Source organism: Syngnathus floridae, chromosome 6 (assembly GCF_059516105.1).
Source record: "Syngnathus floridae isolate MCC-2025c chromosome 6, RoL_Sflo_1.0, whole genome shotgun sequence".
NCBI classification, from domain to species: Eukaryota; Metazoa; Chordata; class Actinopteri; order Syngnathiformes; family Syngnathidae; genus Syngnathus; species Syngnathus floridae.
This window is the reverse complement of record NC_142418.1, coordinates 3,764,246-3,792,139: the sequence shown is the minus strand read 5'-3', so window position 1 is coordinate 3,792,139 and position 27,894 is coordinate 3,764,246. Positions and strand designations below refer to the sequence as shown.

At 43.6% G+C, this 27,894-nt stretch overlaps 1 protein-coding gene across 11 annotated transcripts in view; it reads left to right on the top strand.

Moving 5' to 3' along the window:
* The window catches only part of exoc3l1 (exocyst complex component 3-like 1), a 129,377-nt gene extending 105,726 nt beyond the window's left edge, over nucleotides 1-23,651 (top strand). For 9 of the 11 annotated variants that reach the window (XM_088377778.1, XM_088377769.1, XM_088377773.1 and 6 more), the window contains 3 exons: nucleotides 725-880; nucleotides 8,204-8,337; nucleotides 23,155-23,651. In XM_088377778.1, the coding sequence (XP_088233904.1) occupies nucleotides 725-880; nucleotides 8,204-8,337; nucleotides 23,155-23,341 (477 nt within the window). In that variant the 3' untranslated portion in view covers nucleotides 23,342-23,651. Of the gene's footprint in view, nucleotides 1-724; nucleotides 881-8,203; nucleotides 8,338-23,154 lie in introns of those variants that run through there. The other 2 variants (XM_088377772.1, XM_088377776.1) reach the window with 2 other exon arrangements.
* Nucleotides 23,652-27,894: the final 4,243 nt, after the last annotated feature.

Sequence of the window (27,894 nt, the reverse complement as noted above, 5' to 3'; positions counted from 1 at the left end):
TCATTGAGCCCCACCTCAAGGCCTGACTATGCACTCCAGTCATTGCCATCATCAGAGGGTTTCTAAGATGTGCTTTTTCTGGCAATGTTGTCGATTTACATATTCACATGATCTGTAGTATAATTATAAATATGTATATATCAGCGCAGCTTGGTGGGGCACTGGTTAGCACGTCCGCCTCACAGTTAGGAAGGTGCGGGTTAGATTCTTCCCCGTGTGGAGTTTGCATGTTCTCCCGTGTCTGCGTGGGTTTTCTCCGGGCAATCCGGTTTCCCCCCACATCCCAAAAACATGCTTGGTAGGGCGAATGAGCACTCTAAATTGCACCTAGGTGTGAGTGCGGATGGTTGTTTGTCTCTACTGTATGTGTCCTGCGATTGGCTGGGTGTCCACTGCCTACTGCCCGATGACTGCTGGGATAAGCTCCAGCACGCCGGCGACCCCGTGGGGACAAGCGGTATAGAAAATGGATGGATGGATATGTACATGTGTGAGTGTGTGCGTACGTGCGTGTGTGTGCGCGTGTGCATGCATGTGTTGCAAACTGATAACAACATGCCTATCACAAAAATTATTACATTATTTAGTTTTTCTGAATCTGTCCAACAAATTAATCAAAAATAGGATTAAGTGAAAGATAACATTACATGTGCCTCATTTAGTGATTGCATACTTACTACATTTTTAAAACTCACATTTAATGATCTTGTATGTCTATATACAGCGTCTACAGGAGGAAGCCCAGTGGTTGACAGTGGTGGAGTATGTCAAAGCATTGATGCAGAAGAGGCTGGTATGTCGCAGTGCTGAGGAAAGGAGGAAATTAACTCAGCAGATGGTTAAGGATGACCAGCAGTTTCAAGAAATTTTCCATGGTGTGGTCAGTTAATTAATCATCCTATCCTGTTAATGGTGTAAATACACAGTGTCCAAATATATATATATATATATATATATATATATATATATATATATATATATATATATATATATATATATATATATATATATACACATACACCCGTAAAAAGGCTGTGGACTGCTGTTGTGCGGCACCGCTTTGCTGGGCGGAGGGACATGTGACACAGTCACAGGGGAGAAAAGTGGTGTGTTGATCGCATGTCCATCCGCCAGGCAAATAGTGCCGTATGATTCACACAAAGAAGAGACAGAACGAGATCAAGACGAACATTACTGAAAGGAACCGAGTCTCTCACGGATGACCGAGCTTCTCACCCTATCTCTAAGGGAGAGCCCGGACACCCTGTAGAGGAAACTCATTTCGGCCACTTGTATCTGGGATCTCGTTCTTTCAGTCACAACCTATAGCTCGTGACCACACGTGAGGGCAGGAGCGTAGATCGACCGTTAAATTGAGAGCTGTGCCTTTTGGTTCAGCTCTCTCTTCACCACGACGGACCGGTACAGAGTTCGCATTACTGCCAACACTGCACCAATCCGCCTGTCGATCTCACACTCCATCCTGCCCTCACTCGTAAACAAGACCCCAAGATACTTGAACTCCTCCACTAGGGGCAGGATCTCATCCCCAATCTGGAGAGGGCATTTCACCCTTTTCCGACTTAGGACCATGGCCTCAGATTTGGAGGTGCTGACCCTCGTGCCGACCGCTTCACACTCAGCTGCGAACCGCTCCAGTGAGAGCTGGAGATCACGGTTTGAAGTAGCCAACAGCACCACGTCGCCTACAAAAGGTCCCCAAATGGGACACCCTCAACCCCTCGGCTGCGCCTAGAAATTCTGTCCATAAAGGTTATGAACAGAATCGGTGACAAAGGGCAGCCTTGGCGGAGTCCAACCCTCACTGGGAACAAATCCGACTTACAGTCGGAAATGCGGACCAAACTCTGGCATCGATGGTACAGGGAGCTAACCGCCCTTATCAGTTGGTTTGGCACCCTGTACTCCCGAAGCATCCCCCCACAGAACTTCCCGAGGGACACGGTCGAATGCCTTCTCCAAGTCCACAAAACACATGTGGACTGGTTGAGCGAACTACCTCTATCTCTAACTACCTCTCCAACTGGCTACTGGACTTCCTCTGTCAGAGGCCTCAAGTAGTACGTGTTGGCGACAATATCTCAAGCAGCATCTCGCTGAACACGGGGGCCCCCCAAGGCTGCGTGCTCAGTCCGCTGGTCTTCCCCCTGCTGACGCATGACTGTACTGCAACCTACAGCAACAACCGCATTGTGAAATTTGCTGACGACAGGACTCTGGTGGGTCTCATCACCAAGGGCGACGAGACTCAATACAGGTCGGAGGTCGATCTTCTGACCACATGGTGCAGGGACAACAACCTCCTGCTGAACGTCAGCAAGATCAAGGAGATTGTTGTTGACTTCCGGAAGGGTCACACCCAACACCTGCCACTGACCATCAATGGTACTGTGGTAGAGAGAGTGAGCAGCACCAGATTCCTAGGAGTGCACATCAGTGAAGACCTCTCCTGGACAACCAAATCACTGGCGAAGAAAGCTTAGCGCTGCCTGTACTTCCTGCGGAAACTCAGGCGAGCAAGTGCTCCTCCAGCCATCATGACCACATTCTACCGTGGCACCATTGAGAGCATCCTCTCCAGTTGTATCGCTGTGTGGGGTGGAAGCTGCACTGACTACAACATGAAGGCCCTGCAGCGCATAGTGAACAGAGCTGGTAGGATTATTGGTGCTTCACTCCCCTCCGTGAAGGACATTTAAGCCTGCCGTCTCACCCGCAAGACGACGACGATTGTGAGTGATGTGAGTCACCCCGTTCACACTTTGTTTGATCGACTGCCCTCAAGTAAGAGGCACAGAAGCCTGCGCTCCCACACCACCAGACTCATCAACAGCTTCATACTCCAGGCTGTTAGGATCCTGAACTCTCTCTCCCCTCCACCCTCGGCTGCATAACGTCCTGGCCTTTTGGGCCACGTTGGCTGCCTTGCACGACTCCACTTGCACTACTCCTCCTGTTCTTTTGCGCTATATACTGACTGTCTGCTGTATGCACAATTGCTCCATTTCAACCATGTTGCTCTTATTTATTCAGTGCTCTTATTTATTCATTGTATGTGTCTTCTTGTTTTTATTTTTTGTATTGTTTACTTGAATGTTTCGTTTGTCGGTGGACCAATTGGGTGTAATATGTCTTATCACCGTGGGATAGTAGGAAACGCAATTTCGATCTCTTTGTGTGTCTTCACATGTGAAGAAATTGACAACAAAGCAGACTTTGACTTTGACTTTTCCATGCACCCTCAAGGATCCTGCTGAGGGTATGGAGCTAATCCAATGTTCCATGGCCAGGACGAAAACCACACTGCTCTTCCTGAATCCGAGGTTTGACCTACCGACGGACCCTCCTCTCCAGCACCCCTGAATAGATATAACCTGGGAGTGTAATTCTCTGTAGTTAGAACACTCCGATCCCCCTTCTTAAAGAGGGGAACCACCACCCCAGTCTGCCAATCCAGAGGCACCGTCCCCCATGTCCACGTAATGTTGTAGAGGCGTGTCAGCCAGGACAGCCCCACAACATCCAGAGCCTTTAAGAACTCCGGGCGAATCTCATGCACTTCTAGGGCCTTGCCTCCAAGGAGTTTTTTAACTACCTCAGTGACTTCGACCCCAGAGATTGGAGGGTTCACCTCAGAGTCTCCAGGCCCTGCTTCCACAATGGAAGGCGTGTCGGTAGAATTGAGGAGGTCTTCGAAGTATTCTCCCCACCGACTCACGACGTCCCGAGTCGAGGTCAGCAGCACGCCATCTCCACTGCAAACAGTGTTGATGGTGCCCTGCTTCCACACCTGAGACGCCAGATGGTGGACCAGAATATCATCGAAGCCGTCCGGAAATCATTCTCCATGGCCTCGCCAAACTCCTCCCATGCCCGGGTTTTTGCCTCAGCAACTGCTGAAGCAGCGTTCCGCTTGGCCATCCGGTACCTGTCAGAACAGCTCCTTCTTCAGCTTGACAGCATCCCTTACCACCGGTGTCCACCAGCGGGTTTGTGGGTTGCCGCCACGACAGGCACCGACCGCCTTACAGCCACAGCTCCGGTGGCTGCCTCAATAATGGAGGCACAGTATATGGTCCACTCGGACTCAATGTCCCCCGCCTTCTCCGGGACGTAGAAAAAGCTTTGCCAGAGGTGGGAGTTGAAACTCTTCCTGACAGGGGATTCTGCCAGACGTTCCCAGCAGACCCTTATAGTACGTTTGGGTCTGCCAGGTCGGACCAGCATCTTCCCCCACCATCGGAGTCAACCCACCAGGTGGTGATAAATTGACAGCTCTGCCCCTCTCTTCTCCCGAGTGTCCAAAAGATGCGGCCGCAAATCCAATGACACGATTACAGTCGATCATCGAACTGTGGCCTAGGGTGTCCTGGTGCCAAGTGCACACATGGACACCCTTATATTTGAACGTGGTGTTCATTATTGACAATCCGTGTTGAGCACAGAAGTCCAATAATAGAACACTGCTTGGGTTCAGATCGGGGGGGGGGGGGGGCATTCCTCCCAATCACGCCCTTCCAGGTCTCACTGTCATTTCCCACGTGAGCATTGAAGTCACCCAGTAGAACGATGCAGTCCCCAGAAGGAGCGCTCTCCAGCACTTCCTCCAAGGACTCCAAAAAGGGTGGGTAATCTGAGCTGCTGTTTGGTGCATAGACACAAACAACAGTCAGGACCCATCCCCCCACCCGAAAGCGGAGGGAGGCTACCCTCTCGTTCACCGGGGTAAACCCCAATGTGCAGGCGCCCAGCCGGGGGTCAACAAATATGCCCACACCTGCTCGACGCCTCTCACCGTGGGCAACTCCAGAGTGGAAGAGAGTCCAGCCCCTCTCAAGAGGGTTTGTACAAGAGCCCAAACTGTGTGTGGAGGCAAGTTTGACTATGTCTAGTCGGAACTTTTCTGCCTAGCACACCAGCTCGGACTCCTGTCCAGCCAGAGGTGACATTCCATGTCCCAAGAACCAGCTTCTGCAGCCGCGGATCGGACCGCCAAGGTCCCCGCCTTTGGCCACCGCCCAGCTCACTTAGCATCCGACCCCTTTGGGCCCTCCCACGGGTGGTGAGCCCATGGGAAGGGGGGACCCGCGTCTCCCTTTTGGGCTGTGCCTGGCCGGGCCCCATGGGCGAAGGCCCGGCCACCAGACGCGCGCCTTCAAGCCCCACCTCCAGGCCCCTCATCTAGGACCCTTTTGCCATGGGTGACCCTCCCAGGGGCATGAAGCCCCAGGCAACATGGCTCCTAGGATCATTGGGACACGCAAACCCCTCCACCACGATAAGGTGATGACTCACGGAGGGAAATACATATACTCAGTCAGTGACTTCTACTGGTATGTTTTTTTATCCAGCCCTATTAGTGCTGTGTTACTTCCGTGTTGCTGGTGTGTTACTGCCGCGTTAGAGGCATTGTTTGGAAGAAAAGTTAAGGTCTGTTATTAAAACTTTGATAACTCTTTCTGTGTGCCGTCTTTCTTTGTAAATAACTCGTGGGCATATACGGCTTTTAGTACAGTGGGACTTATGTATGATAAAAACAAGATGTTCCCCTCATTTTGCTGGTGAGGCTAATAATCAGGTGTGGCTTATAGTCCAGAAATATATATATATATATATATATATATATATATATATATATATATATATATATATATATATATATATATATTATATATATAATAATATATTAATATTATAATATAATAATATAATATATAATATATATATATATAATATATATATATTATATATATATATTATATATATTATATATATATATATATATATATATATATATATATATATAATGAAATACTCCATAATACAGAACAAAACTTTTTTACAGGCCCAAGCATTTGTTTAACAAATAATTGTACTGTATAAACATTTTTTAACAAATAACGGCTGTACTGTAAAATAATAATTTCAATCAGCAATATGAACTGAAGGCTTCAAATTACGGAGATCAGCACCGCCCCACCGCGACCCAAATCATTGGATTAGAACGGGAGAAAATAAAAAATGATTATGAAAAAAAAATACTAACTACAGTAGGACAAATAGTGTATTTCACTGCTCTTCTGACTGAGCCCCTGTATCCTGACTCTGCTTTGGAGCATTTTTTTCTTCTGAAGCCCATGGTTCAGCGCGAGTGCATCCGCATGAAGCTTTTTATTTTGTTTTCATACACTCTATTGTAGTTTTAAATTATTTATTGTATTTTAAACCCCTTTTTAATCATTTTAAAGTGTAAAGGTGACACAGCTCTGCTCTGCACTGCTCTTGCTGTGCTGACCGGCCGACGCGCCCCTGCAGCCCAGCATGAGGGCATCCACACAAGACATTCATAATTTTATTTTTAAAAACTTACATAAACATTTAAACATTTTAAAGTGTAAACGTGTCACGGCTCCGCTTCGCTCCACTCTTGCGTGCTGACATCCGCACATAGCTCAGAGGCACACCCCGCCTCATTGCCGCCTGCTGTCCAAATCCTGGACGGCAGTACTTTTTTTCCCTACGTGAGCGGCAGCCAGCTGTGCACCCGGCGCTTGTCCTCAGTGCACACCCCGCGCTATTAGCGCTCATTGCTGTTGTCCCGACTGTTTCTGCACGGCGGTGCATTTTTCCTTGGTGCGCGGCTGTGTCCCCTCCCAAGTGTGCAACTACCAAAACACTTGAACAAGCCTTGGCTTTTACGACCCTTTTGGCCCACAGATTAATCTTGCAGTACGGGAGTCTTCCCTATCTTGCTTGTCATATTTACTGGGTTCGTTACATGATCTGAAGCTTGAGAGGTTGATATTTTCAATGAACAGCTTCTGTAAAGCCATTTCATGACACAAGGGATTTATTTGTACTTTACATTGATTATTTGAAGATTCCTTTTAATTTGGAGGAAGAATAATATGCATATTTATTTTATTTCAATACTGTACCTCATATGTTGACAACCGTGTATGTTATTTGGCCTTTGGGTTGGTATGAAGGTGAGTTTGTGGACTTACAGTTGTATCCTTTGAATTGAGACTTGAAGTATTCATTAATGCTGGGTTTTGGTTGAAAAGTGTTGTACAAAGTCTCGGGGGAAAAGTCAACCTCTCCTCTGCTGATTACACTTGTTGCGGGCCTTTTTTGGAACATACCCTCTGCGATAAACGAAGGAACACTGTAACCACAAGTGGCTCGACCAACAATGGCCTGCTGAATCATTGAAAACCAAATCTGTTACCCTTTAAGCCTTGTATTTAGATCAAGAGGAATAGGTTATAGGTCACCCGTGACCCGAATGAGGACAAGCATTATAGGATAAAAAATATGTGATCAGATTAAACTTTAAGCAGCATAGATCTGTGCAGCATCCAACAGCACTGTGTCACTAAACTCCACCACCAATTCAAAATTTACAGACTTCATTTTCAAATTAGACCAACTGGCACCACTTGTTATTCGTGTTCCTGGGCAAAAAGCACACATCGATTTGATGTGTGGCATTTAAGTAGATTTTGATTCAACCCATTATTACATCGTGCAAAGGAACCAGGAAGTGGAGGCTGATATGAAGATGGATGGATGGATGGATGGATGGATGGATGGATGGATGGATGGATGGATGGATGGATGGATGGATGGATGGATGGATGGATGGATGGATGGATGGATGGGCGAATAGATTAATGGGCGTACGGACAGGCGGATGGACACACAATTGATCGATCAGACCATGAAGTGGTTCAAAATGTAGGGCCAAAGATGAAGAAATAACAGCTAGGATACTGCCAGCAATTACACAGAGTCCCATAAAATGTACATGACGGTTGCCTGGATAAATTGGTGTCAGCAGATTGAGTATTTCCTATGTATGAAAACTTATGGCCCACACTGTTTGTGTGTGTGTGTGTGTGTGTGTGTGTGTGTGTGTGTGTGTGTGTGTGTGTGTGTGTGTGTGTGTGTGTGTGTGTGTGTGTGTGTGTGTGTGTGTGTGTGTGTGTGTGTGTGTGTGTGTGTGTGTGTGTGTGTGTGTGTGTGTGTGTATGCGTGTGTGTATGCATGCGTGCGTGCGTATACACACGCACACAATATAAATGTTGATTATGGTTGTCAGTGATGAATATTATGTATGTGAGAATGTTTCTAATATGTCCGGACTTAATTGTAAGACTGACCTCAAATATCTTTAAAGGCAGGTGATGGGTTACAATCTGAAGTGGAACCATTGACCTTACTTCCAGTCTTGGCTGACTTCATCAAACTTCAAGACCCCAGCATGCTCCCTCTTGAGGTGTCTGGACTTGCAACAAAATATCCCGACATCAGGTCAGTAAAATCTGCTTTTGTCAGCCATGGTTGAAGACCAAAAAGAAAAGAGAAAATCGAATGTGAATGCCAGGAAAAACTACTAAAATAATTGTCACACACAATTGAAGAATGCTCTAAGCCTTGGTGTCTATTCATATGCAAATGAGATAGGGGTCATAAAATTTTATGACCATTTTATGACCTTTTATGGTATCATAAATCACCCCCTTTTGGATTGGGGAGGGGTTGGGCGCATCAAGATGGCACCAGTCGTGACGGCGCCATCTTTGACTGTCGCCATTTTGGTTTGCTGGCGCCATTTTTAGATGTGGATATGTATGGGCATGTATTTTTATGAATCAAAACAGGTGCAGCATCTGAGCTAGCTTTGCTACCAGCCAGTACGTGTAGGTTGAAGGGGGGGCCGTTTTGTTGAGAAAAAGAAGGGGAGGGGTGTTTGTGTCAGTGTGTGTGGGGGGGTCGTGAGAGTCGGCATTATAGGTGCCAAAGTTATCTGAAAGAGAGTCGGATGTAATTAGACAAACAATGGTTTAGAGGATCAAGGGGAGTCGGCATTATTGGTGTCAAAGTTTTCTGAAAGAGAGTCGCATGTAATTTGACAAACAATAGTTTAGAGGATCAAGGGGGGTTTTGTTGAGAAAATCATTGAAGTGTCGTCAGCATGGTGCCAAAGTTATCTGAAAGAGAAAAAATCAAGGTGTTGTCGCATGTAATTTGACAAACAATAGTAGAGTCGGTATTATTGGTGCCAAAGATATCTGATGAGGTAGAGACTGCTGGAATCGTTTAATTTTGGAGGGAGACAGATGAAGGCCTCTGTTTTTATGAAGGTTGTCTAAGTTTAAAACATATCCCGATTAAAAAAAAAAAACACGTGATACACAGAGGTGTGGTTTGAGAGAGGGGCTGGACCTGTTTTTGCTATACAGAGTATTGTGCTGCTAGTTCACAGAAAAGAGCTAAGCTAAAGCCGTGGTGTTAAACTGCAAACCTGAAACTCAAATCATGATAGCAGAAACGCCGGTCAGTATCCATCTTTGTCGTAAAGGCCCTGATGGCTTGTTAGATGCCCCTAGGAAGAAACAAATGTATCTAAAGCGTATGTAACAGAGGCCTACAGAAAAACTTGAGCGGAGCTGGCATCTAACACCGGAGACTCTGTGGGGATTTAAATTTTTTTACGAGACTGGTGAGTTGTCTTTCTTTATGAGAAATCAAGAGAGCTCTGGATCAAACAACAACAACAACAGCAACTGTGAGCAGGCCGGTGCGTATGGTACGTTGAACTCAAATGACTGGGGTGTTTTAAATCAACTCCTCCCCGAGGTTTTGACTGAATTTCTCAATGAATACGGATTAGAAGGTGAGCTGAATGTAACTTGGATTTCAAGAATTACAGCCAGCGGAAGATGTTTTTTCCGGCTTAAAGTTTCTCCTCAAACTGTTGATGGGACAGAAGATGGAGAGCTAATCGATCTAATGTATCTAACGCTAGAAGTGTTTAATAGCGAATGTGGAGTTTTCCAGACAACACTGAATATACCATTGACAGAGTGGTATGAACGGATGCAAGCATTTGGTGAGAGTATTACGGGACTTTTCCTATCAAGCCATGTCTGGACAAACGTCGTCGGAGTGAAACGTAAACTGACTTTAGATTAACCCTTACTAAAAAAATTAACTTTAAACTACCCACCCCTGGCCCTCCTCAGCACAGTAGCCTATGCTCCTCCTTGCCCCCCTCTTTTTCTCACCTACAGTCACAGAAAGGTGGGGTTGTAGTCATTAGCATAAGTATCTAAAATGTATAAGAGCGGACTTGCAGACTCCTCTTTCACATACAAGAGCTCTGTCTATACATCAAAGGAGATGGCTCAAAAACTCCTCGCCAGACGACTTTTACCAAGTTTTGTACCTATGGAACATGGGCCTGGCATCACATTCTGGTCCAGCCCTGACAACTCTGGTGCAGAGACAGATGATGCGGACATGGCCTTCATAGCGGCACCACGGCCAAGCACGGCGGCTGAACGACCGGGACCAACGCCAGCGACAGGGGTGGAAAGGTTTGAGATTCTTCCATTGCCTACTCCCGACCCGAGCGAACGCATGTCACCGATCTGCCTTGACGATCTGCAACCCGATTCTCTCTATGGAGCATTGTCATCAACCTTTGAGGGGTTTGAAACCCCTGAAACCTCGGGGTGCAACCTACCAAGCACGGTGGAGCAGCAACAGCAGCAGCAACAGCAGCAGCAGCAGCAGCAGCAGCAGCAGCATGAACCGTGGTCCTTGTCGCGAGCCATCGAGCTGTTTGATGACGCATGCGCACGCTATCCTGAAAATGGCATGGGTTTGCCCTGCTTGTCTGCTGCTGCTGCTCATGCTCAATTCAGAGACAGAGGTGCCCGGTGATTTTGAGGAGACGGACGACACGATCGTTACCAATTACCCCTCGCTGGACCTTGAGTTTGGCATCGTTCCTATGGTGACGAAGACACCTGTGAGAATCAACACACAACAGGACGCGGAATACAATATTACGGTAGAGCCTCTTAAATGGCTAGTGAATGAAGATTACATACGCGTGAAACTGATGGTCGCTCATCTTTTGTATGATGCCTTAATGAAGCATGCTAAAATGACATGTGTCGGATGTGCTCTTGACGACTTTAGCCAGATGCATCATACATGTTTGTTTATTGAGGATCAAAGCTTTTATTTCTATGCGAATTATGAAGCAGTGACGGCTGAGTTGTGCAATGCTGACTTCCTCCATACGTTGTCGACAATGCTTTTCTATTTTAAAACCTCAGCATCTCTTATAAACATTCGCAATACTGTTTCTGCCATTCTACACGACCTAGCTCACGAGTGCAAGATCTTTGCGCGGCTCCGTATGATAAAACAAGAAGCTCGTGACATTGTGTTGAGCAACAATTTATTTAAACAATTAAACAATTTAAACGTCTTATTTAGAACGTTTGGAAAGACACAATGGGAAATATTGTGAAAAAAATGTGGGCCCAACTGGTGACTATCCTAACAGTGTTTCTAGATATAACCGGGCAGCAGCTAAAGAAGTTTAAAACTCTAATAGGGTCCAAAGTAACACCATCTATGTTATCTTCATTCATGCGTTATGTTAAACCTTAGGGGTTGTAGAAAAAACATTTTTTTTTTACCATGTTGAATTTCTTTTTTTACCATGTTTTTATTTTTACTGCTGTGTGTTTTATACCTGTTTCTACTTATTAGTAATGTTTTTAAGAACTAGTTGATTTTTTCTTTTTTTTCTGTCATAAACTATTGTGACCAGAAAAGCGATTGTTTCTCTGTGTTTATTCAATTAAAAATCACAAGATGTCATACCTGTTTGTTTTATTAACAGCGTCACACTCTGATATCCAGGAGAACTTACCTAACAATGGGTGGCGAGAGATGTCTTCAAAAACTCTATTATAGTGCTAAGAGTCCAGCTAGTTTTGGGAGAGAGAACGCCTACACAGAACAGCGGCTGTTAGCTGTAAAAACACTATCATTAAAAAAGTTAAAGTTTTTTTATCCGATCAAGATGCTTACACTTTACACAAACCAGCCAGAATAACTTTTCCTAGAAATAAAGTTTTTGTTCGAGGTCCTATGAGACAATTCCAAGCAGATTTATGCGATATGCAATCACTGGCACGCTACAATGATGGATATAAATATTTACTAACCAGAATCGATACTTTTTCGAAATGTGCTGTCAAACGCACCTCTTTCAATAAGGTGCCCCCGGCTTCCCAGTAACGGGTTTGTCTTAGCCGGGTTCGGAGATTCGTCCGTAATCTAACCACCCGAGTTAAATTAACTCCACCGGAATCAATCTAATTTCTGCACGACGCCAATCCCTCTCAAGTCACCCGAAGCTCGAGCCGAGTAACTCAATTCGAGGCAAGACTTCGAAGTGACCGCATCGTATTGATGGCTCCCCGCTACTGTTTGAAGTTCTTATTATGTTACGGATATTTTTAGATGTCTTTGTTAAGACCTCAGGGATTCGTTTATATAGCGCACCCTAGCACTAGTTTTGCCGAAGTAAATGTTGATATGGGTCCGTTCTACTTGGTCGCTCAAGCAGCGAGCCGACCAACTTGTTTATTCGAAAGAATCAAATTAATAAAATTCGACAGTTGGGTACCCGCAAAGAGTATTAAAAACATTTGACGTTCGATAAAACGGCCATTCTGTGAAAATTACAAGATGGGTGAAGGCCAGAGAGAATTCTACATAACATTAGCGTCAAATGCTAGTATGCATCTTTTTAGCGAAAACAGCCTCTCCGAATTCAAAACTGAACTGGCGCAACATATCGATTTAAAAGGTTCGTGGGAGGTCGGTTTATGTGAGATTTCATACATCAACTCAATCGCTAACGTTCCTGAGAAAAAACGGAATTTCTATCTCAAACAGCCTAAGCCTCCTGTTCACAGAGGGGACGTGTTCCAAGATGAATCAGAAGTGCGTCCCATGCTTAAAACTCGAGGCGGGGTCTACAAAGATCATAAATCGTTAGCTTTGGACATTCAAACTCTATTAACTAAAGCGAGTAACAAAAAGATTGATGTCCAATTTGATCAAAATAAACAGAGGTTCTTGTTTTCGGGCGAAGAAGGTTTGAGAATTATGTTCAAGAGCCCTCTAGCGTACATTGTTGGAATGAACCCTGAACATTGGCTCTCACTCAAGCCGGAAGGTGTAAACGCACAACATCCTGCCGACAGACGAGCCGGATCATATTTCATGTTCGTCTACACTGACGTCATACATCGCCAGACAATTGGTGACGCCTACGCTCCAATGCTTAGGACCCTACCTATTGAGGGTAGTTACGGCGACGTTATAAACAAAACCCTTTAATCCTGTTTACTATTTAGATGTGTGCAGAAGCCATATTGAAACCATTTCGGTTTACCTGCGAACAGACCTGAACAATCCGATAGAGTTCGAATACGGGAAAGTCATTCTCATTCTGCATTTTAGATCGAAATAATAAAAAATAATGATGACGTCAACAACGCATCCCGACCTGTTTCGTTTTGTCGATTATTATGAAACACAAGTCGGAGGGTCATTTCAAGGATTTTCTGGGGTCTATTTTTGCAAAACTATTCCGGTTCGTGATGCCGATGTTCAAAAACGGGTTTAACTTGGCGAAGCCGCACCTTCAAGCCGCTGCTAAAAACATAGCAACGGATGTAGCAGGACGCATCATTCAAAGAATCCACCGGAAACAAGACGATCAACAAGGTTCCGGGCTAGCTGTATTGTCACGTGGGAGACTCCATCGTGGTGGGCGGAGAAAAAGGAGCGTTAAAAGAAAAAGGCGCTCGACCGGTCTCAGGCCAGTTGTCAAGAAAAAGCGAAGGAGACGCAAGACAGATATTTTCTCTTAAAAAATGGCTCTTCTACATTTTAAAAGTCAAGAGTGCGTTCTCTCAAGTTTGGACATATTTAATGAGCCTTTGACGCAACTCTCCATAGAAGATAATTTGTATGTCGAATTTCAACCTTTGTCCGCAATTGTGGACCAGGGCCCCATAGAATTTTATACCCGGGGACGGCTCAAAATATTTAGATTTATCCGACACTTTACTACATCTCCGTTTAAAGGTGACGTGTAGTGATGGGACAAGTAAAGCTGACTTTGACTTTGATATTCCACCGCAAGAACAACTCGGCATCGTGAATTTCCCTATAAACACAATTTTTAGTCAATTAGATGTTTCGCTGGGCGGGCGGCTAATCTCACAATCTAGCGCCTCACACGCCTACCGGTCCATCATCGAGTTACTGTTAAACTTTTCAAACAATTCTTTGGAGTAACAATTCACAGCAGGAATGTTCGCAAAAGACACTAGGGGGCGCATGGACGCCATCACGGTAGAGGGAGCTGAAATTAATCTCGGGTTTTTGCGTCGCACGCAGCAGATTGCAGGTTCACATGAATTTCACCAAACGGGACAGCTTCATGGAGATGAATTCTTTTCTGAACGTCATCTTTTGAATAATGTGGATCTGCGCCTGAAGTTAACTAGAGCTTCTGATGATTTCTGTCTCATAAGCGCTCCAGACAGCGACTCGTGTCTCAAAATATTCGGAGCATCCCTATTTGTGAAAAAAGTAACAGTCTCATCGGCCATTGCAATAGGCCACGCCACCGCTTTACAGAAAGGTAATGCGTTGTATCCATTAACCAGAATCAATATGAAGACTTTCTCCATTCCTCAAATTCAAGAATCTGTCATCAGGATAACCTTTTCCTCGGACATATCCCTAAACAAATTGTAATAGCCCTAGTAAATCACAACAGTTTCATGGGACGGAGAGATTTAAACCCGTTTAATTTTTTGCATTATAATATAAAGTACTTGGCGCTTAGTCACGAAGGTCGACAAATACCTGCCAAAACTTTTCAGCCCAATTTCGAAGCTGGGATATGTACACGTGAATTTCTCAATTTATACACAGCAACAGGGCGTTTTTTGAAAGATCTACCTCTTTGTATCGATCAACAGTCAAGGCTACTCACTTTTTGTTTTCAATTTAAGTCAGGCAGATGATTCTGGGGCCTTGACACTCATAAACAAAGGCGTTTTAGGCCGAGATTTAAGTTTCCGTGCGCCGTTACCACACACAGCGACTCTTATTGTATACGCTGCATACGATTCCCTTATTGAGCTTAACGCTAAGAGGGAAGTATTGATGGACTATTATTAACGCTATGAACGGTCGTGAATTGGACTTGATTATGACTCGGATGCAAAGAACATTATTTGGAGGTGTTTTCGCACCGGACGAGTTAGCTGACGTCAGAGACCCGCCTCCAAAATATTTCATCGTCAACACTCATCCAAGACATCTACCCGGGGAGCATTGGCTCGCTTTGACTTTAGAATCGGACGGTTCGGCCACATTCTTTGATCCTTTTGGTCTGCCACCGGATAGTCCATATTACCCGTCAAGTATATACAGATTTTTGAAGGAGCATTCTAAACGGGTCCAATATCAGAAAGGCCAGCTGCAACACGAGCTGACAGACACCTGCGGTCAACACTACGTGTATTATTTAAGCCAACGTGGGTAGGGGCTCACCTATCATGAAGTGATGACTCATTACAATCCAGATTCTCTCCATAACGACGCCATGGTTAGTGAGTTTGTCAAAAAATGTCGAAGGCCAGACCGGATGTGCGGCGGGCTAACATGTTCATTGCATAAATTTAAAAAATGTCATTGTCTGAAACCGTTTAATGTTTTATAAAAATCTCTTTTATTCAATAAACATTGTTAAAGAGAGTTACAGAGTCATGCGTTTTTTTTCCACTAACAATAGAGTATCTTCCATCTAATAACTAACCCATTTTACTACCGGCGATGTTTATTCATCACGCTTACATCTTCTACATGAGAAACATCCTCATCTTCACCCCTAGCGTATTTTAAACGTTTAAAATCTGCACGAGCAAAGGGGTTGGAGATGCTTGTTTCCGGTAGGTTTAATCGGGCTAGCGTTCGGAGAAATTCACCCCATCCTACCGGTTGGTCGTTGATTTTTTTCCCACTCACACACAAATGTCTCAACAATTCACTCATATGGGAGCCTGTGACAGTTTTTCCTCTAAAAATAAATTCACTTAACGGCGTCCAGCTTACATCTTCTGCCGACAGTCTTTTCAGCACATAGCTGGCGTTGCGTCGGAAACGTGGACCTATGGCGTCCAAAATATCCCCATAATGTTCACCTGTCATCTCATCTGTCGGCTTTCTTTCACCCCCCTCATTGGCTTCGTTGCGAATCGTAATAGGAATTTGCTCTGAGTCTTTTTGTTTAACCAACGCCATGTAACGCTGCATTAAGGTTTGATACATTTTGATCTTTTCATATTGATTTAAATGTTTATTTTCCAAAACCTGTTTCATCTCTTCATCCAAAGAATACTCGGCTGTATCACGGATGGTCGGAGCAGGTCGTTTCAGCCTCTCGAGCTGATAAAGTGAAATCAGGAACATTTTCTGAGCCGTTTTCAAAATCATTTTATGATTTGTTCATAAAACCACTAATGACACTTCGGAAAACAGGTGCGAAAGCGGCCAGTAACGGCAATATAAAACCACCTTTCTAAACTAACACAGCTCTTTTTCTTCTTCAAAGTATTTTTCTTATCACCCAAAAAGCGGATATTTTTCTTTTGTTTTTTAAGTCTCTTGTAAAGTTTTGATTTTAAGGGTACATGTCCTTTAAGAAGATTTAGACCAATCTCGCATAATGCTTTCATTAAACTCGTCGGCCCTCTGAGTAGCAAATGCTTACGTTTGGCCGGTTTGGATGTAAACAAAGATTTGAGTAACGGAGCATTCGTTTTTAAAAGCTTCGTCATCGTTTTATTGTTTGGGGATACAAACGACAGGCCACTGGTTATGTAGTACACATGTACGTAGTCTATATTGTTCTGGGCATGAAGGTGTTAAATCTACCAGTAAATACCCATGCGGCTCTCTTGTAGCATCTTCAAAGCATTCCAGGAAAAACTTCCGGTTGTTGGGAGAAATTTGATTCGCCAGGACATTCACCTGCAGTTTATCGCAGGGGTTTTTGAGCAAAATCAAATAATTACTGTTTAAACTAATAGTACGGCTGAATTTGCCCTGATGGAATACATTCTGCGTTAGCATTATAACGCTTAAATTTTTACGATGTCTATATTGGGTGAATATTCTGACCACTTCCGGATTATCCGAAGCTTGGAAGATGATGTCATCCAAAATCAGTAGATGGTGCTGCTGTGGTGGGAACAGCTTCTCGTCATCAAAAGATTCAGGCAGCCCCTTGATAAAAAGAATGTCTTTATTCAGGTTTTTGAGCTCATTGTACATTGGTTGATATGAAGTATAAACCCAGACAATATTATCAGGGTTTTTTCTCATAACATGTTCAGGATTTTCCAATACATTTTTTACAAAGAAAATCTTGCCACAACCTGAAGGCCCTGCTACTAGAGATGAAAAAGGAAGTTCTAATCTAGCGTCAAATTCAATCTGGTTAAAAGCCATTTCCACACAGACACACGTGTGGATAGATAGAAATATCAGTAGCCAAACGGTTCAGTGGTGCCTCGCTCTAGCAGCCTTCTTTTATCGTACACCACACGAAGCCACTTGGAAAATGACATGTTTCTGAGATGAAACCCTCTCTTATCGCGAACGATATTATGTTGAGGAGCGTATAGCACATCTGAGGTTGCACCTGCTGTGTCGATGTACCCTTGAACCAAACTGAGCATGCTATCGAGATTGATGCTCTGACCGCTTTCATGAGTCTGCGTGATCCCGTTCACTTTCATGACCGTCTGAGATGATCCTCGTGTTTTGTAAGCGTATGTTTTTGGTCCCGCTGAGACAAATTCTAAAATGCTGTCATTTGAAAGCTCATCTGTCAAATCACCCAGATAATCCCCTAGAGGAAGAACACTTTCGCCCGGTTTCACCGTGTACACGAGGCTGTCTGTATCGGTGTAAAAGACACGCCTCTGTAAAATTTCTCAATAGCTGTACATTTTTAGGCGTGCATAGGCTGTTGTGACACACGCTGCAGCCACGTTTGATCTTTTTGAGGCGGGTATCTCATTGTTTATGTTGAAACAATACTGCACAATTGAAAGCTTTTCACTGATAAAATGGAAGAATTTCACATTGTACAGACCTGAAAACAGAAGTTCAAAAAAATCCTCAGATTTTGTCACAATTTTTGTGTTTGTCATGTTCTCACGCTGCGCAAGTTTTCCCCATAGATTGCTAAGACAGAGTTTTGACACTTGCCTTTTGCCCGGGTTTACAGCAATTTTGGAAGGGTCTAGTTGGATACCCTGATGAATGGCATACCCTTCTATGTATCTTTCTCTATCCGCCTGGTTGACCATGTGAGCCGGATAACCTGAAGATTCCTGTTTACCTTTTAGAAATGTTTGCATGTAATCACGGAAAATTGTGTCGCTCGTTCTTGTGTAATGCCATACTTCGGTAATATCTGCAACCGTGTACCCGAGATCAAGTGCCTTAACAAATTCAGGGGTTGTCCAAACACCTGTTAACGATCTTTGCTCATCATTATGTGTACACGCCGTCTGCTGGTTGTTACAGCGCATGTACGGCACAGTGTGAAGACGAGTTTACCTTTAGCTGCTTTGAAGGGTAGAACAGGAAAATACAAACCATGGGGTGGGTTGACTGTGGCGCTGATGAAACCGAAATACCACCTGGGGTCTTTAAAATCACCGTGGATAATCGTTGGATGACCGATAGGGTATGTGCCTGTACTGTTGATGAAAGGGTATAATGACATCACATCAACATACAACACACGCTCGTTAGACTCTGCCGTGTATCTTAAAACGAATGCGTTTTTTCTGCCCCCAAAAAGAGCCTCCCTCGATTTGAGCGGTGTAGGAAATTTGGTTTGTTTTAGGAATTCCTTCACCTCTATGTTCATCTTTTTCATTTGCAACCATTCATGCTCCCACATAATTACAAGGTACACATCCTGTCTAAGCTGTAGGTCCTGAATTTTCTTTTGTGTTTTATCGAACCTCTCCTGAAAAGGGCGTTTTGTTGTCGGGCATATTTTAGAGAGGTCGAAGCATTCTGCGCAGCCATGGTGATAACAACCAAAATACTCAAACACTATTTTTACGCCCCCAATTTCAGAATAGCCGTCTACGGTGTAGTTATCGAACCTAACTTCACCCCCGTTCAATGCATGTCTAGTTTGGATATTTTGGCTGTGCATGATCCATTGCATGTATTGAATAGAGTCATGCGAAAAAGCTTTGTGCTGACGCATATAGTAGTTGTCTGAAGGTGTAATGCCTAGTGTTTGAGGGGTTAGAAAATTAGTGCGAAAAACTTTCATGCACGCGGAGGTTATTGTCACCGCATTGGACGGGTCTGTTCCGGTGGCCTCAAAAAACTCGCTCCTGAATTTCTCACACCCCTGCATTAACAGGTCAACATCATTCTCGCAGTAGTCTATCACCTGTTTAGCAAAATCAAACACATTGTTAGCTTCTTTGGCATACCATTCGTCAAACTTTGCTTGTTGAGAGGGTGACATTCGCTCGATATCGTAGTACGTGGGGTCAGGGTGAGACCCTACGTAGTTTAGATGCTCTAAAGAGCTGAATTTGTGTGGGAAGTAACCCTTTGATTTGTCTTCAAACCCCAGGGCCTAGGCATCGCACTTAGAGGCATCGTCAAGAATGAGAGAGAGTCTATGAATCGAGATTTTGTGTCTAAATTGACAAATTATAGAAATTTACTCCCCTGCATCAGAATGTCAAGTTTGAGACCTAATTCAAGCATTCCCCTTATCAGTATGTATGAATCAAAACCTCTCGCATTATGTGCAACAAACGTAGTTTGTTTAAACCGTGGCCTTCGAAAAAATCTGAGAAATTCGTCAACACAATCTGTGCCAAACCACTGTTTCGTCAGTCTATTTGATTTGCAACAGATGAGAAAAGGTTTGTGTAAACCATCTACGTCTACATAGGTTTCGAAATCATCGTATACCACATTTTTGCACGGTGGTTGAGGCTTGATGGGCTGAATCTAGCAAGGCATCATCTTGATTTAAGATCTCATCATACACTGTGCACTTTTTAACGGGGCAACGATGTTTAGCACCGGTACCATCAGCTTTTACATAATACCGGAAACCACACTGCAAGCATTTTTTGTATGAAGTGCAGTTGCTCACACGATTCGTCGCTCGAAACTCTTTATATTTGGCAAAGCATTCCTCATTACGACAAGGTTTGTTACAGTCGGGGCAGATGACAGGTTTAATCCGTCGTTGTTTCCAACACGGATCGAGACAAACGCTACAGTGTCCTTCACACTGGTGCTGTTGCCAATTCTCGTGCACTTTGTAACATAGTCTGCAAAAGAATGCATGACCAACGAATGCCTCTATCGCTTTCACGCCGTAGTAATGACCCTCGAGGTGTAAGACAAATAAAGTGTCGTTATCTGTTTTGGGATGATGTGTGTCGAAAAAAGTCATTCTTTTCGATACATTACAGTTATTTTCCGTTTGAGGACTTTCTCAAATTTATGGACATCGCCCAGACTCACAGGTGTTTGACAATCCAATCCTACACTCTCGTGTAAGAGGCGTGCCTGTCTTGTGGCCTGTTTTGTTGTGAGTGTGTCATTTATCAGATAGGTTAGTGAGAGAGCAAAACACAAATTGTTGTCTTTATTACGAGGTATGTGTAAGTGGCGTTTTTTCAACCTCAAAATCTCTCTGTTGGTAGTGTTCAACAACCTGCGACGCATTCCACCGCGCAATGGAGTGACTATTTGTACAATGAGCTCTAAACCCTCATCAGCCAGAAGCTCTGTATTTGATTGGGCTAAACGCTCAAGCATGTCTGATACACTATCTCTGATAGAGTTTATGTCAATCGTTTGCTGGTAGATGTGAGCTCTATCGTTACTACCCACTAACTCGGCCTGAATTACATCACCTGGTTGTGCTCGGCTATCACCTCTTGCATAACATAATCTATTTTATCTTCAATCTGGAGGTAGAAGGTTGCAAAATCATTAATGTTCTGTTGCGATGGTATATTTAACTGTCACCTTACCTCTACATTATTGAAATGCGGTCTATTGACTACAACAGAACCGCCACGCTGATCAGCTAATACAGAACCGCTGTTAGATCGCTGGGGCATGTGTTGAAATGCTGGTGTGTTGTCATCAATAACATCTATTTCGTGATCAATTATAACAGAGCAGTTGTTAGGCTGAAATGTCGGTGGAACGTCGTCAATAGCAGCCGGCGATGAATCGACATGGTTAGCGGTCAACGGGTCAACCAGAGGCTGCGTATTTAGATTTTGGATAATGTTTAGCAACTGGACAGGAATATCAGGACTGATACGCCCGTTGCTGTCATTAACTTGATTGTTTAATTCTGCTATCATGTTTAGCAATTGTGACAGGATTTGTGTAGGACTCTGTCTACCTTCATTCAGACTTTGATTGTTCAGTTCATCTATGACAGCTTATAAATGGGTAAGAATAGCAGGTCTTTCCCCCTCTAACAAAGCAGTGCTCACATTGTTGAGCAAATCTGTTATTTGACTCATAGACTTATTGTTAACGCTTGACAAATCTAGCTCTGGTGTGTCACTTCTTTGGCTTGTTTCGCTAAATGGTAGCAAATCGATTTCATCAATGTTTGCTAAGAAATCTGACTGGAAGTAGATATAAAAAAGTTAATCCGTTATAATACCGAAAATAGCAAGTCGGATGATAGCATACAAAGAGAGAAAAAATAGAAGGAATACCTCCAACTTTGTTTGTCGACTCTTGATGATGGTTCAAGCCCTCGTATGTAGATAGAGCTTCAGCTAACTCTGTGTCCGTCGATGTTTCCTGTCGGTCGGCGTGGGATGCAATTGGATTGGTTCCAATGGTAGCACGTGACTCTGATGCGCTTGGTCTCGCTGGCTCTGCCGCTTCCACTGCTTCAATATGGCGTTCGAAGGCAGCTTGTGTCGGCTGATTGTTTTTCCTAGTAGCCGCGGCCACGAGATCTGTTACATACATAAAATAAAATCATCAACTACTAACATTTATATGAACTATCTTAGATGAACGATTGACTCACCGTAGTCTGATTGTGTTAGGTAAACGTCACTAAAGTCGTCCTCAAAAGATGCGCGGACATCGGCAAGAGTGATGTCTACAAACATTACATAAACATTACATCTTGTTTTATAAAATAACCGCAGTGTATTATTATTATTATTATTATTTGTTATTATTATTATTATTATCATTATTACGGCGACAGAGTAGTAACATGACTTACCTTTAACCATTTTCGAAACAGCTTTTGACGCTCATCGACTCCGCTGCTCAGAGCGATGGTTTGTCTTCTCAAAATGAGCGTTGGTCATTCGCACTAAACCAACTTCAAATTCGGCGGGGGTAAGACCACGCCTATGGGATCACGTGTCGCGAGAATTCAGATAACTTTGGCCACATGCTGATGACGCATCAGAGACTCTACCTCATCAGATATCTTTGGCACCAATAATACCGACTCTACTATTGTTTGTCAAATTACATGCGACAACACATTGATTTTTTCTCTTTCAGATAACTTTGGCACCATGCTGACGACACTTCAATGATTTTCTCAACAAAACCCCCCTTGATCCTCTAAACTATTCTTTGTCAAATTACATGCGACTCTCTTTCAGATAACTTTGGCACTAATAATGCCGACTCCCCTTGATCCTCTAAACCATTGTTTGTCAAATTACATGTGAATCTCTTTCAGATAACTTTGGCACCTATAATGCCGACTCTCACGACCCTCCCACACTGACACAAACACCCCTCCCCTTCTTTTTCTCAACAAAGCGGCCCCCCTTCAACCTACACGTACTGGCTGGTAGCAAAGCTAGCTCAGATGCTGCACCTGTTTTGATTCATAAAAATACATGCCCATACATATCCACAACTAAAAATGGCGCCAGCAAACCAAAATGGCGACAATCAAAGATGGCGCCGTCACGACTGGCGCCATCTTGATGCCCCCAACCCCTCCCCAATCCAAAAGGGGGTGATTTATGATACCATAACAAGTCATAAAAAGGTCATAAAATTTTATGACCCCGATCTCATTTGCATATGAATAGACATCAAGGCTAAGAGCATTCTTCATTTTGTGTTATGTCTCTTTTGATGCTGCAGTGAAGAGCATGTGTCTGTGTTGCTGGACATCCGTGGTGACGTCTCCAGGGACACAAGGGTGTCCGTACTGGAGCTTCTGCAACAGAGTACCACCCCTCTGCAAGCTGCATACCGCCCTATTTTCACAGATATCCAGGCGTCTCCTTCAACTATGGCCTTCTGCCTACCAACTGCTAAATGTACATGATGAGAGACTTTGCACCTGTAGACTCTGAATAGAGCAAACGATCATCCCAACATGCATGTTGGTGTGCGGGATGCTTTGACATTACACAATTGTTTTTACTTTTGGGGAAATGAACAAGCTATAGTATGTTTTTGATTTACAGTCATTCATAGGTCCTATGTAGTTCCAGTGCCACCTCCAGCTGAACGCAATTTATTCCATGATGCTTGGGTTACTTCCAAGTTGTGTCATTTCAAAATAAATGTTAATGTTGTGTCCTTAATATGATAGGTGCATGTATTGATAAGAATATAAACTTTACTCCTGTTAAGACTGCATATAGTTTTTCCTGATCTACTGACCAAGCCAAGGTGAACTATAAACCCCAATTCCAATTAACTTGGGATGTTCTGTAAAAAAAAACCTCTGTGAGTCATCACCTTGTCATTGTGGAGGGGTTTGCGTGTCCTAATGATCAGAGGAGCCAAGTTGTCTGGGGCTTTATGCCCCTGGCAGGGTCACCCATGGCAAAAGGGTTCGAGGTGAGGGGCCAGACAAAGCACGGCTCATACACCCCTTATGATGATAAATATAAATGGACCTCGTTTTCCCTTGCCCGGACGCGGGTCACTGGGGCCCCCTTCTGGAGCCAGGCCTGGAGTTGAAGCTCAAAGGCAAGCGTCTGTTGGCTGGGCCTTCAGCCCGAAAAGGCAGCATGGGCCCCCCTTCTCATGGGTTCACCACCTGTGGGAGAGGCCAAAGGGGTCGGGTACAGAATGAACTGGGCGGCAGCCTAAGGCAGGGACCTTGGCGGTCCGATCCCCAGCTACAGAAGCTGGCTCTTGGGACATGGAATGTCACCTCTCTGGCAGGAAAGGAGCCCGAGCTGGTGTGTGAGGCAGAAAAGTTCCGACTAGACATAGTCTGACTTGCCTTCACACGCAGTTTGGGTCCAGGTACAAGTCCTCTTGAGAGGGCCTGGACTCTCTTCCACTCTGGAGTTGCTCACGGCGAGAGGCACCAAGTAGGTCTGGGCATACTTATGCCCCCAGCTGGGTGCCTCGGTAAATGAGAGGGTAGCTTCCCTCTGCCTCCGGGTGGGAGGACGGGTCCTGACTGTTGTTTGTGTCTATGCACCAATCAGCAGCTCAGAGTACCCACCCTTTTTGGAGTCCTAGAAAGAAGTGCTGGTGAGCGTTGGAGTTCTGGGTACTCCATCGTTCTGCTGCCTGATTTCAATGCCCACGTGGGCAATGATAGTGAGACTTGGATGGGCGTGATTGGAAGGAATGCACCCCCCCCCACCTGATCAGAACCTGAGCGGTGTTTAATTACTGGACTTCTATGGTTGACATAGATTGTCAATATTGAACACCATGTCCAAACATAAGGCCAGGGGTGTCAAACTCATTTCACATTGTGGGCCACATACGGCCTCGGTAGATGACAAGTGGGCCGGACCATTAAATTTATACTATACTCTGCTATAAATAACCAAGATATCATGTCTTTCCTTTTTTTGGTCTAAAAAAGCACAAGAACATTAGGAAAATGTTGAAATGTAATGAACATTCCTTTTACAAAACATTAATAGCATTACAATAACATTAACATAACTCAAAACATTAACAGTAATGCACTTTAAGATTAAATGAGATTTACAAAGAAAGGAATTTTTAAACCATTTACATGTGCATATAAAATATAAATTTAATCCCTGCCTACACTTTACAAACTAAGGAGAATGCTATTAAATGTGTAAAGATGAAAGTAGTCCATGTCCTGTAAACGTGTAAACTTCATACATATTGAACATTCATTGAGTTGCATGAATAGTAGAAATCCACCATACTTTTTGTAGTGAAGTTGCTGACTAACATTAAATTGCACACTTTTTTAACCACCAAAATAAGGATTCATCTTCACAGAGCTGTATTTTTTCAGTGCAAAGACTATCTAAGGCAGCATTTTAAAGGCATTAGTCTAGTCTGGACTTGTTTTTGTTCCTGATACTTGGCATCTTTTGGCCTGTACAAGTGCATCAATACCAGGTGCCATGTCCTGACGAGCTGTCACTTTCAGAATGTCATTTAAGTGCTTGTTTGTGAGCCTTGAACGCATTTTTGTTTCATCCCAATGACGACTGGGGTAGGCTCCAGCACATCCGCGACCCCCGTGGGGACTAAGCGGTACGGAAAATGGATGGATGGATGGACGATATTCATTACTGAGAAAATGTGTTCACAAAGGTAGGTTGTCCCAAACATGCACACATTTTTAGCAGCCAGGGCTGTTAATTTGGGGTACCCTGGTCGTAGATACTGATAAAATTTGTCCAGACCCACGGAGGCAAATTTGCCCTTCAAATCTGCATGTCTTCGGCTGTTGTGGTGTCCATCATTGGCACCAACTCAAGAAACTCTTCAGTAACATTAAATGTCTCATCAACTCCACGAATAAATAAGACCAGTTGTGCCACGTCTGTGATGTCGGTGCGCTCGTCAATTGCAGAAAATGCAATGAATGACTTGACTCTCTATTTCAATTGGCTGTCTAAATCTGCTGATAGGTCCGAAATCCTCTCTGCTATAGTATTCCTTGTCAGGTTAATATTAGCAAAAGCTTGTCGCTTCTCGGGACATACAAGTTCAGCCGCCTTCATCATGCATCGTTTAACAAAGTCACCATCAGAATACGGCTTTGATGCTAATGCTATTTCGCTGGAGATTGTGTTGAAAGCCGACCTGTGGACTACAGCTCGGCTTTCAACACAATCATCCCGGCCGGACATTCTGTTCACAAAGCTAGACACTCTGGGCCTCCCCCCTCTCATATGCACCTGGATTAAGGACTTCTTGACCAACAGGCCCCAGACTCTGAGACTTGGCCCCCACCTTTCCTCTACACGCACACTGAGCACTGGCAGGGCTGTGTGCTGAGCCCCCTCCTCTACTGTCTCTATACCAGTGCTTCTCAATAATTTTCTGTGATGGGAGGGAGAAAAGGGAGAAGAAAACATTTTGCACCCCCATGTTATTAACATTAAAGATAAACAAAATATGAATAAAAAAGAGAGATCAGTTTACAATAAAGAATAACTATTAATAACATTGTTTTTAGTCTGTAACAGAACAGATTCAATGTGCCTGAAATTAAAAATAAATTATAATTATTTAAACTATAAACATTCTTGATCAACTGCCATTTTATGCTGGAAAAAATACAATAAAATAATAATAAACATACATAATATTAAATTAAATAACAGCACTAAATACTTTTCAATTCGAAGTAATCGGCAACATTAACTCAGGAGCACAATATATAAAACATTGTAGGCAAGGGGCCCTTGTGGCCTAGCGCTAACTGTACGGCCGACACCACTTGCTTCACGGACACATCTGGGACCACTTTCCGCGAGGGGTCTTGTCCCATTTCTCAACTCCTACAACTATAATTCTCCTTTCTCTGACGTATCAATGAACCTTCATTCTTAACCAGCGCCCATCCGGTCTTCCTTTCAAACCCCCATAGTCATTTTCTTCCCAAATCGCCAGAACGTCTTTGAGGGCTTCCTCACCATAACGGCTGTCGGTTATGACTCTCACGCTTCCTGCGTCTCTGTTCACAACCTCCAACAGTCTTTCTAGCACTGCAGGAGCGACTTCTCCTGCCTGTGCGTCGCCGGGCGTTCTTCCTCGGTAACTCCTCTTAGGGGTCAAAATACAAAAAGTCCTGCCTAGCTACAAAAACAGATATGCTCAAACCTCATTGAATAAAGTACATAAGCAGACAAGTATATTCACATATTAAATCAATAAAAGAAACATTTTAATCATATAATTATACCTACACACCAAATCAATAAAGAGGACATAACTAGACATTTTTGATAAGTGGTAATGAGAAAGATTTTTATAACTTTATGATCTGATATATATTTCTGAGCACTTTGAAATAACAAATGTTTTTTGATATATTGCCTGAATAGCTTAATGACCCTTGTCAAGTGGCATGGTGGTACAAGATGGTGTAAAATTAGGTATTGAATTTGGCCCAGGCACGTTGGCTATCCCAAAACATGTAGTAGTTCCAATAATTGTACTAAGTTCATCTTGTTTTTCCTTTTTTTTTTTAATCACTTCACTGGTTTCTTTTATATCAAACAAATTGTTTTAGGTTCATTACCTGACATGTTTCGGCGGTTTCTTCCACCTTCATCAGAGTGTCACAGATGTGATAGTGACGCGATGTAGTAGTTCCAAAATGTCACCAGGAGATGGTGTTAAAGCTTGACATAGGGGTGACCTGATGGAAATTAACAAATCTAATACATTAAATTGTTAGCAATTGGGAAGACACGACCTGTTCAAACACGTAGCAATGCACAATTTTGGAATATGAGTTTGCAATGCCATAATTTTAAGATGTAACAGCTGGAGCAATATCAATATATCTGTTTAAGTTGGGGGAACCCATTATTATGTTAAGTACTATTATGGGTTGAGATTGATCTTTATTAGACAAGATATATGTGATTAATGTTGAAATGTTTTGTCCAACCTGTATTTAAC